We start from the raw sequence: 16,587 nt of genomic DNA, 5'->3' as shown, positions 1-16,587 counted from the left end.
CCCAGCAAGACCACCAGCATTACCACACCTAATGCAAGCTTCTGCTTCCTTTACCATCCCCCTGTTCTGACATCCACCGACATCCCCATTCAGCACATAGGCACTACTGGGCATACCCTGCATGGCCTCAGCTCTCACAGGGGGCAGGATGTGGCAGCAGCACCCTCTGCCCTTGTAGCAGGAGCCACCCATGCAAGGTCTGACCAGTGGCTGTCCAGGGAAGACTGCACCGTGTTCCCCAGGGAGAAACCAACTTCATTTCTTTGTCAGCAGCCTGGTGCTGTGCTGCTGGGTCAGGTTACTTCTCAGCCCATTCCTGGGTGTGTGGTTTTTTTGAGTTTCCTTATGTTACACAGTAGAATCACTGCTGGTCTACAGTGGTGCACTTTGCTGTATGTACATTCTGCTCTGAGGTTGTAGCACTTCTTTCCAGACATACCATTGAGTGTATGGCAAAGCTACCCTGCAGCAAAACAGAGTGAGTCCTCTGGCTGTTCACTTACTCACTTCCCTTTACACCAGCACAAACTGCAATTACAACAGTGCTTCAGCAGAGTGGTTATGCTATATTTTATGATAAAACCAATGGTCTAAAAACTATGATGTGCAGTATGTATACTCTTATTCTAAATAGGCAGTTTGAGAAACTCTCTGGACTTTCAAGTGTGATTGTGTTCAGGCATCACTTCACAAGAGTCCATCATCTTTTGGTCAGTGACTTGAAGCAACTTCTAGTAAGTGCGTGCCAGAAAACTAATTATTACCATCACAAATTAATTATATGCCCTTGAAGTATGGGCTCAGCACTAACTCAGGGGTAGGCATGTCAATAAGGCCAAGTTTTAAGTACTCAATTTGAGTTTTCTACAATGCAGCAGCAGAGTTTGGGTCCAAGAGGCAGCTTTTAGCATACTGCCTTCCAGTAAGGTTCTCAACTAAGTTGCATAACGTATTTCATAGATCTAGATACAGCACTAGCTTCTACCCTTGAAGAGCAACAGGCTGGGGGGCAGAGATTTTTTTGATTCCTGCACTAAACCGCCCTATTTATTACCCCCAATTTCATTACCCTTGACTGATGCAATTACTTCTGTGCACAACAGCTTGCCCCCTGGCTTGAGAAGGCTCAAGGCTCTAATCCTTACGGGTGCTGTGAAAAACCAAAGGCAGCTCCTGTACTTTGTCCAAAGCCTGTTGCTAAAAGAACAACCATTTTTTCAGAGGTCAAACCCAGCCCCTTGGAGGGAGAGGAGAGTAGCACCAGCAATCCGGTTTCCATTCCTGTCCCCCTCTGGGGCAACTTTGGGGTGCAAGTTACTGGATTCTGTCTGCCCAGGATACATAGCCCCTCTTTGCTTTGCAAAACCACCTGGAAGGTGACTTTCCAGAAGTTACAGCATTGCTTTCGTTTTTTTGCTGGGAGGGCAGCATCACGCAGTTGACTTTCTGGGAATGACCTAGAGCCAAACCACTGCTGCTCAACGTTACTTGAGCAAGGTGGCAACAAGCCTGCCAACCTGAAACTCCTGCAGTGCCCCCTTCCTCCAGGCGGCAGCACTTCTGAAGCGAAAGAGCACACACTGGGCTCTTTTTGACAGAGTTGTCTCCTGAGATGTCTGGAACTAAGCACAGATGACTCAAAATGTTAAAAACCCAGTAGTTTATTTCAAAGTATAAATTTCAGGCTTGTCAGACAAAACCCCACTACAATTAACAGAGACACACACACACTAATCTACAGTACATACAAAAATGGGGAGAGCTTGCAACTGCCCAGTTTAAACTGGACATTAAATCAGTCCTACATTTTTTGTATTTACAAGTCCAGCTGCAAAACCAGAAATCAGATTCTGAGTTTCCTAACAAAAGATTTTGCATGTTTGACTCCCAATAGCCAATAAATTACTAAAGCTGAACAGAACTCCCCAAACAGCTACTACCCAGTTGTCTTATTTACAGCTATACCCCCTTAAATTAAGACAGCACTTCAAATATATATATATGTGTGTGTGTATATATATATATATATATATATAAAAAAAAAAAAAAAGAATGCTCAGCCTGCGTAATGACAATGAGAAATAAAGATGCATTTTAACAGGTACTTAGAAGGGATGAAAAGGAAAATTCATTCATTTGCTTTCTCTTCGCTATCATTTTTTTCTTTCTCCCCTCAGAAGGTGTTTGGAAGAGAATACAGATTTTGGTGGCAGGGCTGGCTCAGTGTCATTTGAACTCCTCTCCCTCCAGTGTTTTCATACAATGCCCACCCCTATCCAAACCAACAAATTAAAAAAATATATATTTAATATATCAAGCTTTATTTAAAAAATCTGGATAGATATTTTTGATTAAATGAAAATACTAAAGAGTTTATAAGAAGGCAGAATCACAGCTTGATTTTGTACAGTGTATGCGATACTCTAATACTGGGGAATGGCTGTTTGGGGAGCAGGAACAGATTTGACCTGTCCCTACATATAATACAGTTTCTAATTTATTGGACATTTAAGACAAACAGCATAAAGGAAGGGCTGAAGTGGCTCTTTTTGTTACAGTACAAAATGGTGCTCACATCATACTATTGGGCCCAATCGTACTTCCACTGAAGGCACGAGGGGTTTTACCGTTGTTTTCAAAGGAAGCAGGGTAAGACCCCTTATTTTTACAGGGAAGACATCATGGACATTTCCAGCCTTGTGCTAAAACCCTTGGGCTAGGCGAGTGTCTCAGTGCTTGTGCTCAGTGATCTAACATGGCCAATGGTAGCACAAATAATTCGAAGGAGCAAAGTCCAAGACCAACTGCTACTCCTAGGGAAGCTGGTCAGAGCATGGAAATAAATACAGGCTGAGCGGAACCTGCCTCTGCACCCTCACAGTTTCTGACGCTGCCACTGCAGATGCAGTAGAGATACTATACCTACAGTCTGCCCCCTTCCTAGCGTTCAGTTATTTGAATCCAATAAAGCTTTTTTAGACATACACTAAAATAACGGAGGCCAGTGAAGCTGTGACTAGGAGGAACACAGTGGAAGGGAATGGCATTTTGCCACAGCAGGGCTCCTCTTCAAGCAGAAATGGAACTAACTCAAATTACTTTCAGTCTGGACATCCAGATGCCCTTGTATCACACAGAGAAAACAAACCAAACCTAAAACAAACCAGAAAGTAAATGAGGATGGAAAACACAGCTGCAGAATCAGTGCTGTGTTTGCTAAAACACAGGGAACTAGGTCCGAGGCGGTACTGCTGAAGTGTCATGTACCCAGTGACAACACAAAACACTAAGGAACGACTTTGTACCAGGGTACTGAAAGTAAGATGGGAAAACTTGCATGAAGTGCAGAGAAGAAACTAAAACCAGCCCTTCCACTTAAAAGCCGTACAGAGATTCTAGCATATTTAAAAGTGGATTATTGGAAGCCTCCAGCAACTAACACTTTTATGAAGAGCCCAGTCTAGAAGCACGGTGCTAACAGACCTGTACTGAATATTCCCGGATATTTTGGTAATACTTTCAAATAAAGTCTATTAAATGAAATAAATTATTTCTGAATGTTTGTTGCTAGCAGAAATTTAGTTTCTCAATAGTTTTATCGTTTCTGACAAGTAAAGGATAATAAAATTAACCAGCCACCCCACAACACAGGGAAAAGTGCCAGGAGTTAAAGAATTAAGCAATACTCCTGTTTGTTAGCGTAAGGGGTGAATACTCACTGCAGAGATCTGCTCCACCATGAAAATGATTTTGCAGAAATGGCATAGTTCTCTCTTTGTGTGTCAGTGATTTAAGAACTAGCTACCTTTAAGGTCTCCAAACTAAGCTAGGCATTTGAAAGTCAAGCCATACTTTATCATGTATTTTGCCACCACTACTTGCTTAACATCCTGAAATTGGACCTTTAGCAGCTCTGCTGGGATGAAACAAAAGAGAAGTCGGCTTTTCACCCCACAGCTGCGATGGCTTCAGTCAACAAACGGTAGCTAGCTTATTTAATCTATTCACAAAAAATCAACTGCGCTCTGCCGTACATAGCAGAAATGGATCTATTAAGCCACAAGCCAAGTTTTACAATCAGCTCAGTTGAGAACTACATCTTTCTTTAGTAAATAGAGTCTTCTTTCTCTAAAGATACAGCCCACAAAACCTCCAAACACAATACCAGACCGTCCCTAATAACACCTCCATTGGAGGAAAGAAAAAAATTCTAACACAGGACTCTTACCCCCCGCCTATCCCAAGCAAGACAAAGCTAAGAACAATCATGACCTAAACGCAAGCACAAACTATAGAAAAGCTCATGTATAGTTTGGGCTGGAATCACAATTAAATAAGCAGCATAAGTTCTAGGTTGTATTCTAATATTTATTTTAACTTTCAAACTATAAAACCTCATTGTACTGATACGGCCAACAGCCCTTTGGTACCACCTCAAAGACACATTAAAAAAAATTGCCCAAGGAGGACGTGACAGCCATCAACTGGAATGAACTGCTCTAACCTCTAATACAGAACTGGCTTTATAAGGACCCAACTTTCCATAAGTAGACTAAATGCATTATTAAGTAATTATTCCTTGAAATAGGCAGACAAAACATTTAACTAAACATAGAAAAATTCAAAGCATTATTGATTATTGGCACCAGTAATACAGGGACAACTGTTATTCAAGGGAAAGGTTACACAGCGTTCAGACACGAGATTCAGTGTGAACCTTCTCTCATGATACTTGGATTCAGACAGAATTTTTGCTCGCCCAAATCAATAAAACTGCTGTACTTTAAATGCAATTTTCCATACAGAAAATATTCGTTACTCACCTGACAGAAGTGACAATCCCAGCTACATGAAGAGTGCAGTAAAATAGTATAGACAAAAGTCTACAATGCAGTTTCCTTCACCGATAGAAGTTCTTGAAGGGAACACAACTAAAGAACCCATAATCTCATAACATGTTTCACCAGCCATGCTTTGGCATTTAATTTTTCCTGCCCTTTTTCAACCTTGCTTTACATTTTAAAATGTTGGTTTTAAGAAAGAGAGCACTGAAATAAAAAAAAAAAAGTTATCTTCTACAGCTTTGCTACACAGCGAAGTGGATTAAAAAAAAAAAAAAGACTCTTTCCCTTCTAAATCCACTGTTTGGTTCTGCTGGGCAGGAATGAGACTGATGTCCTTGTTCTGAAAAGTGCCAAAATAAAAACCTTACATATATACTTTCTTGTCCAGGTGCGTTACAGTTTGGTTCTGCAAAAAGCAAGTTTAACATGTCAACGACAGTGGGGCAGATGCACCAATTTCTCTTCTCAGCTCAGAAGCATCATGAAAGTGTCTATTAACGTTTGCAATTGCTCACAAGTTTTAGGCCAGTGTCTAAAATTGTTTCTAAACTGCTCTGGGTGTGTTAGCTTTCTGCAGAAGCAGGCGCGTGACTGAGATAGAGAAGAGCACTGGGAAGCCAACTTCCTATCTTTTTGTACTAACTGAACATCCAAACTGAGTGCAAACAGCTAGAAGCTTTCATGGTGCCACGCCACAGAGGATTATTCTTTGGCTGAACTGCAGCATACAGCTTTCCCAAAAGAACAGGGAAAGGCTCTGGTGGAAAATACTGTCTGTATACTCTAATATTCTTGACAGGACAAAAACAACTACTCAAGAATTACAGTGAGGAAAGGGTTGAACGATACTGCAGATAAAAATGAATCCAGCATCAGCAGATGTTACACTTCCTGGTCTTTACAGAAATAATAATTACTGCAGGCCAGGAAAATGAGAAGCAGTAATGAAAGGCTAGAAGGGTAAAGGGAAAAATAACTCCAAGCAAATAAAAGAACACCACAAGGTATCTGGCTACATTTATTTCTGAAATTATTCTTTAAGGCACAAAATAAATCTAAAAAATAGGGCTGGATGTATGAGGGGAGGGGCAGAGAAATTATCTGAGCTAGGGAAGTGTGAATGCAGTCTCTACAATCCAGTTTTAGATCTGACCTGGGAACGCTCCCAGTGTGAGTGGGGGAGGATGGTGAAAGTAGAGGAGCGTTCTTATTTAGGAGAGGTAGGAGGTAGTGGGGTGATTTATTTTTTTCCCCCCTCCACCTCCAAATTTACACACATATTGGTTCCCTGGCCAGACTCAAGTTCCCTTCCCTCCCCTCAGAGAGCTCATTACAGTTTGTAAAATAAGACCAGACCACTCAATCTTCCAGTACAAAAGTGAGACCTTGAATCACCCTTCATATCACAGCCTGCTCACAGAGCGGTGGGGGGCAAGAGGCAAATCTGTTCTTGCCCTCATGTTAGTGCCTTGATAGATAGTACAGATGTGTCTGTTTTGCTTCAGACAAACTGTAATTTATTATTTTGTTCCGACTCTGAAGCAGAATCCCAGGCATCCAGGGTGTCCTTGGATAAAGGGTAGGTAGGTATCTAGGTGGAACAGCTGTCATGGAAGGGAAAATGAAATTTTCAAACGGCCCATGACTTGAGCTATCCAGAAAAAACAGGCTCTCTTGCTGCAGGTGAGACTTTATTTTTCTTTTGGTTCTGAATGCATGTAGTGTATCACACAACTGTCTAAAATAATCCTGCAGAGAGTGAATTTAAAAGTGAATTTCATGCATGGGATCAACCCCCCAAAACTGGGGTAATTCTTGGTAGTAGGACAGGTTTAAAGGCTTCAAAGATCTCTAGTTTAACTGCTCTGGGAAGAGATCACATCTGTGGACTGGGGGTCACAGAAGGGTCCAAAACGTCCATAGATGTCCTTAGCCCGGACCGCAAAGTAGTATTTGCTGCCAGACACAAACTGCGTAAGAGTGCATGCCATAGGTAGTGGGAGGGCCTTCACTTCCCCGATCTTCTTCCACTGAGAGGGCATAGTGGCACTTGGGTCCTCGTGGTAGGCGTAGAGATGGTAACTGTCCACAGTGGCACAGCTCCGGTCTACCTCCATGACACTCCATGACAGCACAATACCATTCTGGCTCTGTACCCGTGCCAGCTTCAGCTGTGGCTTTTGAGGCAAAGAAGTGTTGGCAGCTTCAGGGGGCAGACGTGGTGGCTGTGGTGCCTCCGGGAGTGGGGCAGGATGTACAGGGCGTGGTGGCTCCTAGGCAACATAAGAGCAATAAGGGAAAGGTCAGAGTCTACGGCAGCGGAAGGAGGCTTTAATTCATCGCTCCCTAGGCAAATGGGAGCAAATGAGCCCGCAATCACCCAACCATCACAACTCCAAGTCCCGTGTGCAGAAAAAGCACACAGGCAAGAGAGCAGCAGCAAAGGTTGAGAAGGGGTGCGACCAAGGATGCTGTAAGTTCTTATTATTCGCATATAAAATCCCTAGCTGTACAGATGATCATTGCCACAGTTATTTCCCTATATCCTCTTTGCTTCCCACCCAAGAGGTGATGGACTGAACACTGTGCCTTTTACCAAGACTGAGCAGGCAGGTTCACAATGACTTTGAGCTAATCTACATTTGAGCTGCTGTTCCCACATTACTCAAAACACCCCAGCGGTGGATTAAGCTGACAACTCATCACCTTTTCAACAGGCAGGTTTTCAGTCACAAAAGGTAGAACAGGTAACAGTGCCATGTGGATTTTATCACCTTCAACTGATCACAAAAACTCAGCGTCAGTTTCCAGAAAATTTTGAAATAAGGGCACAAATGTGGCTTTCCTTTTTTTTTCTTTTTTTTTTTTTTTTAATATACCACAGAAACAGTCCTGGGTCTCTCATTTATGTTAGTTAAGATGAATTTAGGTATGTGGTTACAATGTGTACAAAATTTTGTTATTCTTCAAGCCAGGGGCCTTTCAGATTGGAATCTAGGGTAGTTTTTGTCAGCTTAAGTGTTCTGTATGATATTGGCTTGATTTATTCTCATTATTTATCAGTGGAGAATGCACAAAGTTGAACGATGTCTAGATTGAAAGAATGGTGAGCCACCTTGTTGGCAATATATTTACCATTTCAGGATATCACAAGTGATGTGACTGCCCAACAGTGAGTATGCAGGCAATATATTTGGATCAGTCTCAACAATAAAACCATATGAAATGAGTCAGAGTAAATTCTCAAATACTTACAAAAAGGGGTTTGAGGTGATGCAGAGGCAATCACCTCCAACAGTGATTAAAAAAACCTCTGAAATTTGGGAGTTGGCAACCTTGAGGATCTTGTCTGTACCTTGTTCTCCTACCTCAGTTTTGCAAACAGCTGTACTGAGAAACTGGTCATCCACTTCATAGCCAAACCATGACTAAACTTTAGTGGCAGTTCTTCTGTACCCTTGACTCCACAAGTCACCTGCAGACAATTCATGCACCGTTTTTCAATATGTGCTACTGGTGATCTGGAAAACTCTGGGGTAAGCTAACAGATTGTATAGCTTTCACCATTCCTGGCAGAAGTTGCTGTATGTGATAGGGTGGTGCTATGCACGTGAACTGGCTGCAAAGTGTCTAAAAGGCATTTCAGTATTCTGCAGTTCACACTAAGAACCAATCTGAAAGACATTAATGCAGGGACAAACCTGTAAATTGCATTAAGTAATTTCAAAAGGACTACTTACAGCATGCACTTGTGGTGGTCGATGATGCACTGTAAGCTGAGGTGCTCCAGATCCAAGAGTTAGTCCATTGTTCACAACATACGCAGCTGTTTGAGGCATTCGTACTGTCATACCTATAAGAAGCACAGTAAATACTTTGAGTATTCAATACTTAAAATCAGCTAAACAGAACACTGGAAGACCAACTCCTTGGTTCAGTTGGATGACACCAAATTTCAAACTGACACACTCTCCTCAAACTGCCAGCAAACTGATGAAGTACTGCACAACAACAAAACCACCTCCTATCCCCTGAAGCTGTAGAAGTGAAAGGGAGCAAGTGTTTATGTCTGCAGAGGGGACAGAATGATGTTTCAATAATTTGTAGCATGAAAGAAATGGGTGGGGAGGAGAAGTGTGGGAGATACAGGGACCTTCAGTATGAAAAGAAATACTACATCACTTTGGTATTCAGAAAGGAAAAGATAAATGCTGCTACAGCAGAATGATATCCACTCAGTATTCAAGTGCCAGAAGGCTGTGCTGTGGATGGCACCGAAAGCAAAAAAGATACACCACTGTCCAAGAAGCTTGTCCTCCCTCACAGAACGGACACCACAATGGATGATACTCACAGGCGTTACCACTTCATTCATTCCCACAGCAAACTGACCTGACTGGCAGTAATAAACTAGGTGATTTTATAGCCTTGTAGATGATATCCAGAACTCTTGCAAACTACCAAGTTTTCATTAATTTTATACTACATCTCAGTCTCTTAAGTAATGTTTTGTCCGTTTACCGTTGGAACATGTATGTTCTGCGAGCTCAAAGCTTTTGCTCATTGTTATGGGTTGCCTAGGGTGTCCCTCTATTCTGTCTAGAAATACAAGATTTGGGGCAATCTCCACCACCCCCTAGTTCCACACTTGTATGAGATCAAAGCATTCTAATACTCCAGAAGAGAAGCTTGCAGAGCAACATGTCAGGAAATCACAGCTACTGTATGGTAATTTCTTCTCTATATAAACAATGATCAAGCTATGATCATAGGTGATGAGTGTCAGAAGGCTATGTAATCTGTGAGTCTGAGGCAGGGAGCTCAGAGTGCTAAATCTTAATGCTTTTATAATAAAGTGCTGAACTCTAGGTAGCTGCTTCACATCTTTTTCCTATTGGCACATCTATCTAAGAAGCCAATGAAGCTGTGCAAACTCCTGTAGGATAAACCGTCACCCGAACTGTGTATTTCTCATCTATGGGAATCCAATCAGATATGCTGTTTTAGCATGACTGTGATTCTATCTCAGGAAATTACAATAATCTGAAGAAAGATGGACAGGAATGCCTTAATAAGATATAAGGTACAAATTTACCATTATTTCTAGGTAGGTATGCTACTTAGTTGAGGTAGAAGTACAAAAGTACAATTTGCAGAACACTTTGGATGAGTTCTCACAGTTAATCTTTCAAAGGAGATCTTACTCCTGTAGCATCTGCTACTGACACTAAAGACTGCTTCAATGATAATATAAACAAATACACATCAGTAGCAGCATTTCTGAAAGCTGTATAACAAAGATGGTGAAAAATGTAGAATGGACTAAAAGATGAAAACTCATGACAGTTAAAAGGGATCAAGAAACACGATTGCTCTTTTATTAACAATACGTGAAACCTCTCTACCTGGTATGCAAACATGAAGCCTTGAAATAATCTGTATTCTAACTAAACTGGTCCTTTATCTACTCAGGCTAACCATCTGGCTTCCTAGTCCTGAGGTACAGGGAATGCACAATGCTATGGAGAAACCGACATTTTCTTACATCTTATGTGGCTTGTCAGACAATAGTACTGTATAATACACAGACATACTTTTCAAGCCAGAGTAACAGAACTGCCTCTAACAGAATCACAGAAAAGTCCTGGTTTGAAGGGACCTCTGGAGATGATCTGGCCCAACCTTTTGTTGAAAGAATGCTCTTAGATTAGGTTATTCAGGGTCTGGTCACGCTGAATCTTAATTATTTTGGTGGAAACCTGCCTTGATTTCTGAGAATTTGTAAGCAGACAACTGAAGGAAAAGCATTCATTGTATCACTGGACCATCAGGTCAGAAGCACATTACACAGAGATCTGTTGTTAGATGACCTTGCCCGAAAAACATGAATTCCCTCATTGAGTTCTTCTAGAAAAGGCCTTAATAGCGTATTACCTATTATATGTTCTTCAACACCACATTAATTGTCTTGCATGTCTAACACTAAAAGGTATTCTGTAGATATTAATAGTAGTGATGTGTATTTAGTCATAATAACAGCTCTAAGAAGTGGTAGATTCTGATAAAAACATGTATTTTATATTTTGGTACAAAAGAAAATACTATTAAAAATAATTAACGTAAGTGAATGCATGGTTAAGTACTCAAAACTCCTTTCAAAACAACAGATAGATCACACATGTCTAAGTTGTAGCTAAGGGTAATGATGTGGGCTGAGGTTACCTTGCCTTTCATGACCTTTTGCCAACAGGAACGCAAGATGCAGACATGCCCCTCAAAAGATACTGCTGGTCAGAAGAACCTGAACTCAAATGCACGTGGCACAAGAGTGTAAGTTGTTTAAGAAGTATGAGCAAGTACTCTGAGAAGAACAGCAATTTCCTCATACCCTGACATTTCACAGAGATTGCTCAAGAACTGTCTGATCAACTTCTGTTTAGCTAGCACAGCTGACTTTTCACAGCCTATGGCAATGCAGCTGAATCCAGTCGTAAGAGATACTTAGAATTAAATTGCTACAAGCATACATGGATATTCTCCTTTCCAAAAACTATCATTTCAGAACAATGAATCAATTATTTCTGCACAAACTTACATAGGTACAGTCTTACATGACTCACAAATGCAGTGTTCCAAGTCTGGCTTATACAGATGGTGTCTAAAAAAAATCACTCCCTGGACATCACAAAAGTAGGCTCATACTCAGTGCACCAGAACAGGGAAACTTATGTTTAACGTAACAGCGTTAAAATAACCACAGTGTAGAAATTGTGAAGGGCTAAAAAAAGGCAGTTAATACCCACCATTTTGTAACAAAATTTAACTTTAACGTCTTTATTTTTGACATCTACTACTCATTTCAGAAAATGAGTTTACTGCTATGGGAAGATACCAGTTACACATTTGCAAAGTCAAGATGAACTTGCTGACATCTCTAGTCAAGGAAACTCAAGCATGCATCAATTTCTGATATATTTGGTGATAAATTTCATCTGTCCAGGCCTAGAGAAAATAAGAAAATTTGCTGGGCACAGGACATCAGAGATTGTTAAGGAATTACATTAGGATGCCTAACATGAATGTAACTTTTAGACAGGAAATGGAACCCAATTTACTACATACTTTTATGTTTTAGTCTTACTCCATAATAACAAAATGGTCTCTAACTATCTTTCTACAAAACAGTGGTGCTCATCACATTACATTCCACTACCTTGGTAAAGTATTGGGCATGTCATCCAGAGATGCTTAATTGGCAGAGCTAGTACCTGAAATGACTTAAATCCAGTTTTTCCTCGTTCACATAGCTGCAGAGGGAATGATTTCTTAATAGCCTGAGATTTTCTCAAGTCTGTAAGCTGGGAAAAAACCCTAACCTCTATAATTTGGACTAGTATTGTTAAAAAAATTAAACAAGAAACACAAAACAAAAAACCAAACCCCACACCCATCAGGTAGAACATATCAAGCTGCGTCGTGCTAAAATGTGCATGGAAGAAAGCATCCCTTACCTCCAGTCTGTGGGTTGACTGGCCTTAAACCTGGGCTTGGCATGACAGCTCCTCTTACAGGATTCTGAGCTGGTGGTGCAGGAAGACTGGTATAGACCACCTGATGGTTAGCAGGGGCTCTTGGTATAGGAAGTTTTGCAGCAGTTTGAGTCACTGGCCGATGTGTTACATTCACTGTTGTCGGAGCTGGAAAAAGACAGACAGACCACAACCTAGAACGGAATTCCATGACATTAAGCTGATATGCCTGTTCCAGAGTACACACCTCCTTTGGAAAACTGACTCGTCTGAGCCATGCAAAATAAAAACTGTCTCTGTGAAATTCTATCTGCTTTTGATAATGCAAGAAAAGAGAGAACAGCCTAAGCAAACAGTAATTTTCACCTGAAATCATAATGCCAATAGATATACAGATTCCAAATAGAAAAGATAAACATAATACCACCCCCCCAAAAAAGAAAGAGGTCCTGAACGTAGGCACAGCTGTGGAGAATATAAAACCCACCACCAAAGAGTCTGTAGAACAGATCAGTCATAAGACAATTCCAGTGCCAACTAATCTTCAACAATCATCTACAGAAGGAGAGAGTAAAATAAAGAAAAAAAGAGATCTATGTTTATGTTAGAAAGAAGGGGGTGGGGTGGGGTGGGGGTGGGGGTGGAAATCACACTTCAGACAAAATAACATTTAACTAGGGATGGAACTTAAATGGCAGCCTTGCCATTCACTCTGCCAAAAGGTTTAATTGCCAAGTGCAGGTGGACAGAGCTAGGAGTGATGCTGCTAATGTTTTTTTCCCCATTACTTAAGTAATGCAACTGCTACAGGTTTCTTCTCCTTGACTTTTAAAAACAATAGCGTATTTAATAATTTCCATGACCATCCTTAGCAGGATTTCTTCCTCTCCATGGAGTTAATTTGATCCTGAATTCTTTCCAAACCAACAGGACTATCTTCCCCTTTCACTTCATCAGTTTTAAAAAAAAAGTTATGGGAAGCTGACTAGAATGGAAGATTAAGAAGCGACTCAAACATTCTGAATATTCACCTGAAAAGATTAGCACAATGTAGAACACACAAGAGTCTAGTTTAAGAAAAAAAGCAGTCACTGCATTCACATAATGATGTAAAATGAAGTTACCTGTAGGTAATACATGTATGGTGGTCTGGGAAGGTCCACTTGTTGGCACACCTGTCTGCTGCACAGGGTTTGGCTGCAAAGGCTGCAAGGGTCGAGCCAAGGGCTGGGTGGATATGCTCAATCCTGTAACAGGTGTCTGGTTCTGCTTCTTGCCATCTGCTTTAAAACAAAATAAAGTTATAGACAATAGCAAAGAGAAATTAAAACATCAGAGGTTTTAAATCTTTTCTCCCTGTCGTTCACAGATTAGCAAAGAATATTTCCTAGCATTACATTTCTTTGATCTTTTCATTCTGCAAACAAAACTGTAGAAAATTCATTCAATTCCCCTCACTTTCATCATCTCAATCTCCCCCCTCCCCCCACTCCATAACATTTCATTCTGTCATCATGAAGTCTGTGTATCTCAGCATAATTTGGAAACCTGAATCTAATGGAACACTATACCAAAGTCTTTAAAAGTTTCTATTAAAAAAAGAATACCTAAACCTTAAAAAGACCTAAACACTGCTGTACTCAATTTGTTTCAAAAAACTGATAGAGCTCCCTAAATAAATCTTGTCTACCTTTGATGCTTACATCCTTTTGTTATTTACTCTTTCCTTTGTTCAATCTGTTAGTCAGCCCTGATTGTTGCTGTTTTGAGTTTTCATGCTATCTTCTTAAAAAAGGGGAATTGCTTTATTATTTATGGAAAACTTTAAAAAGAGAATTTAAGTTGTTTTCTCACATTGACACCCACCTCAACATGACTTACTGACTTATGAGAAGTGACAAACAGTGTCTGTATCTGTAGTTTACTACAGCAATATTTTTTCCTGCTTTAGTTTATTTGTGACAACATAAAATATTCATTTGAGTGCAAGTCTGTATGTAATCAAGCCTGTGCATAAGTTGACTAAAGAAGAATTGAGAAGCTTTTGCGTGGTATTTCATCTAGATTAGAATAGTAGTGGGCAGAGAAGGCACCACCAAAAACTAAAAAACACAAGATAGAAGAGTAGGTTTTAAGGGCACTCATTCAAAAAACATTTGCCCTAATAAAGTTGTACATGCAGCAGCCACTAATTTAGTGAGCGCACAATATAAAAATAAAAGATACGTTAACACGTATTTTACTTGAGAAAACATATCAACAATATACTGAAGAACACATTTAGAAACTGTAAATTAAGTATACTAACTAGATTTCAAAGCATTAAGAACAGGGTTAATGGCAGCGTAGCTCAAAATGTTGAGTTTTTTAGCAGTTGGAGACTATTTTGATGGTTTCCCTGAGCTGTCTTTAACACCAGCTACTAATAGCTTGAAGTAGCAGTACTCTTCACAAACTGCTATATGATAAATTAAATACAATTCAAGACCTCAAAAATAAAATATAATATAAATTGCAGACCATATTGTCTTTCTGTAGGCTGAATAGCCGAGCTACTTCACTGAAGTCATTTGATGAAAATATAATTTTCTTTTCTTTCTTTTTTCAACGTCTATAAAAGGAGCAGTAAAGGGATGCTCATTTTGAAAACAAAAGGTGAGATGTTTCCTGCTCTTTCATCAACTAACAGGTCTTGTGATTAGTTCAAGCTTCTTTTATTTTCCAGGAGTATGAGAGATTTCCCAGTGTTCAACATATTATTTGACTCTGAAGAGATTCCTACAGAGATGCATACACCTGTTTACTTTGAGTATTTACAGATTGATGAACATTTCAACTGCCATTGGATAATTTAAGTGATGCGAGCGCATTCTTAGTCATGACCTAGAGAAGATGTGCTCATGATACAACTAGTACAAACCCAGATACACTACTGCTGTAAAAATGTAGTTCAAGTAAAAATGACAGTCTGCACAAATGTGAGGGCTTTTTTTGGTTTTGCTTTTGTTTTTAATCTCACACAGAAGCAAGTTCATTTGTCCTTGACAAATCAAGAGCCCTGTGGAGATTCCAGTTGCTGGAAACTAGGTCAGGATTGTACCAGCCACAGGAAATGATGAAAGATAACCAACTAGATTTTACTAAATAAATGGAAACAAATAGCAAAGGCTAATTTAGCTATGTAATTAAAAATTCAGCAAGGAAAACAGGAAGACTGGGTGCATAGTAAGCACGGGACTAAGGTTAAAAGTAATATAGGAACAGTTCCAATGCTAAATGAACACAGCATCATATTCATTAAAAATGTGAACTGGAGGAGACAGGACAATCCGATTTATGGAAAGGAGCATAAAGTGGAAATCGTTACTACTGGAGGTGTAAGCAAAACTCTAAATCTAATACACAAAATGGAAAAGAAGAGGGGCTAATTTCTACGCCAGAAAATGGGCCTACAACACTGCAGTTATAGCAGGAAGAAGTTTTAATCAGCATATTAATTCAGAAGTGGTATAATGGGATTACAGAACAGCAAACATACTGTACGCATGTTCAAGAATAAGACAAAAAATGATCCAGAAAACTCCAGATTTGTTAATCAAGCAGCTTATAAAATAAAAAATTGATACTGTCTATATTTAATAATTTTTCCTACAAAAAGATAAATGCAAAAAAAAGTGGAACATGGCTGTTTTTGAGAGTACACTTCTGTATCTTTCTTAGATTACAAATCCACTTTAGACTAGGGATAGGTATTAGCTAAATCTATTAGTTGTTTTAGTATTTTTATGAAATAATTTGATGCAGTGCGCTACACAAATATTTAATAAAAAGGACAGCAAGGGGACTGTACAAGTATTGCAAGATACTTGCAGACAGAAAAGTATCTAGATTACCCTTTGATAAAAGGATGAATACATTTGTTCTGGACAGAAATTAACACCATGGTTTCTCAAATGTTACGCAAAATTTTCATTAATAATTTTTGCACACATCAGAAGGTGTGCACTAAATTTAGTTGCCAGTGTACTAAACTGGAAGATGCTACCAGTATGGAGGTGGACCAAAATACCACACAGGAACAAAGCTGAGACTTGAGAGCTAGAAAAAAGAAGATGATAGCAGAGTGTGCAACATCAGCCATTTCGGAATTGGTAAGAACTTCTACTATTAATGTGGGAAATCACATGTGGGGCAGTGAAGATGATCAGGAGAAA

At 39.8% G+C, this 16,587-nt stretch overlaps 1 protein-coding gene across 2 annotated transcripts in view; it reads right to left on the bottom strand.

Moving 5' to 3' along the window:
* Positions 1-1,645: 1,645 nt before the first annotated feature.
* Positions 1,646-16,587, bottom strand: part of ATF7IP (activating transcription factor 7 interacting protein) — a 122,534-nt gene continuing 107,592 nt past the window's right edge. Inside the window, exons 11-14 of one of the 2 annotated variants that reach the window (XM_076336447.1) lie at positions 13,498-13,656; positions 12,356-12,541; positions 8,585-8,697; positions 1,646-7,117 (exon numbers count right to left, since the gene is read on the bottom strand). In XM_076336447.1, coding sequence (XP_076192562.1) covers positions 6,701-7,117; positions 8,585-8,697; positions 12,356-12,541; positions 13,498-13,656 — 875 coding nt within the window. In that variant the 3' untranslated portion in view covers positions 1,646-6,700. The remainder of the gene's footprint in view (positions 7,118-8,584; positions 8,698-12,355; positions 12,542-13,497; positions 13,657-16,587) is intronic. The other variant, XM_076336455.1, reaches the window with a different exon arrangement.

This window comes from Aptenodytes patagonicus, chromosome 1 (genome assembly GCF_965638725.1).
Source record: "Aptenodytes patagonicus chromosome 1, bAptPat1.pri.cur, whole genome shotgun sequence".
Taxonomy (NCBI): Eukaryota; Metazoa; Chordata; class Aves; order Sphenisciformes; family Spheniscidae; genus Aptenodytes; species Aptenodytes patagonicus.
This window is presented reverse-complemented; position numbering and strand designations above follow the sequence as displayed.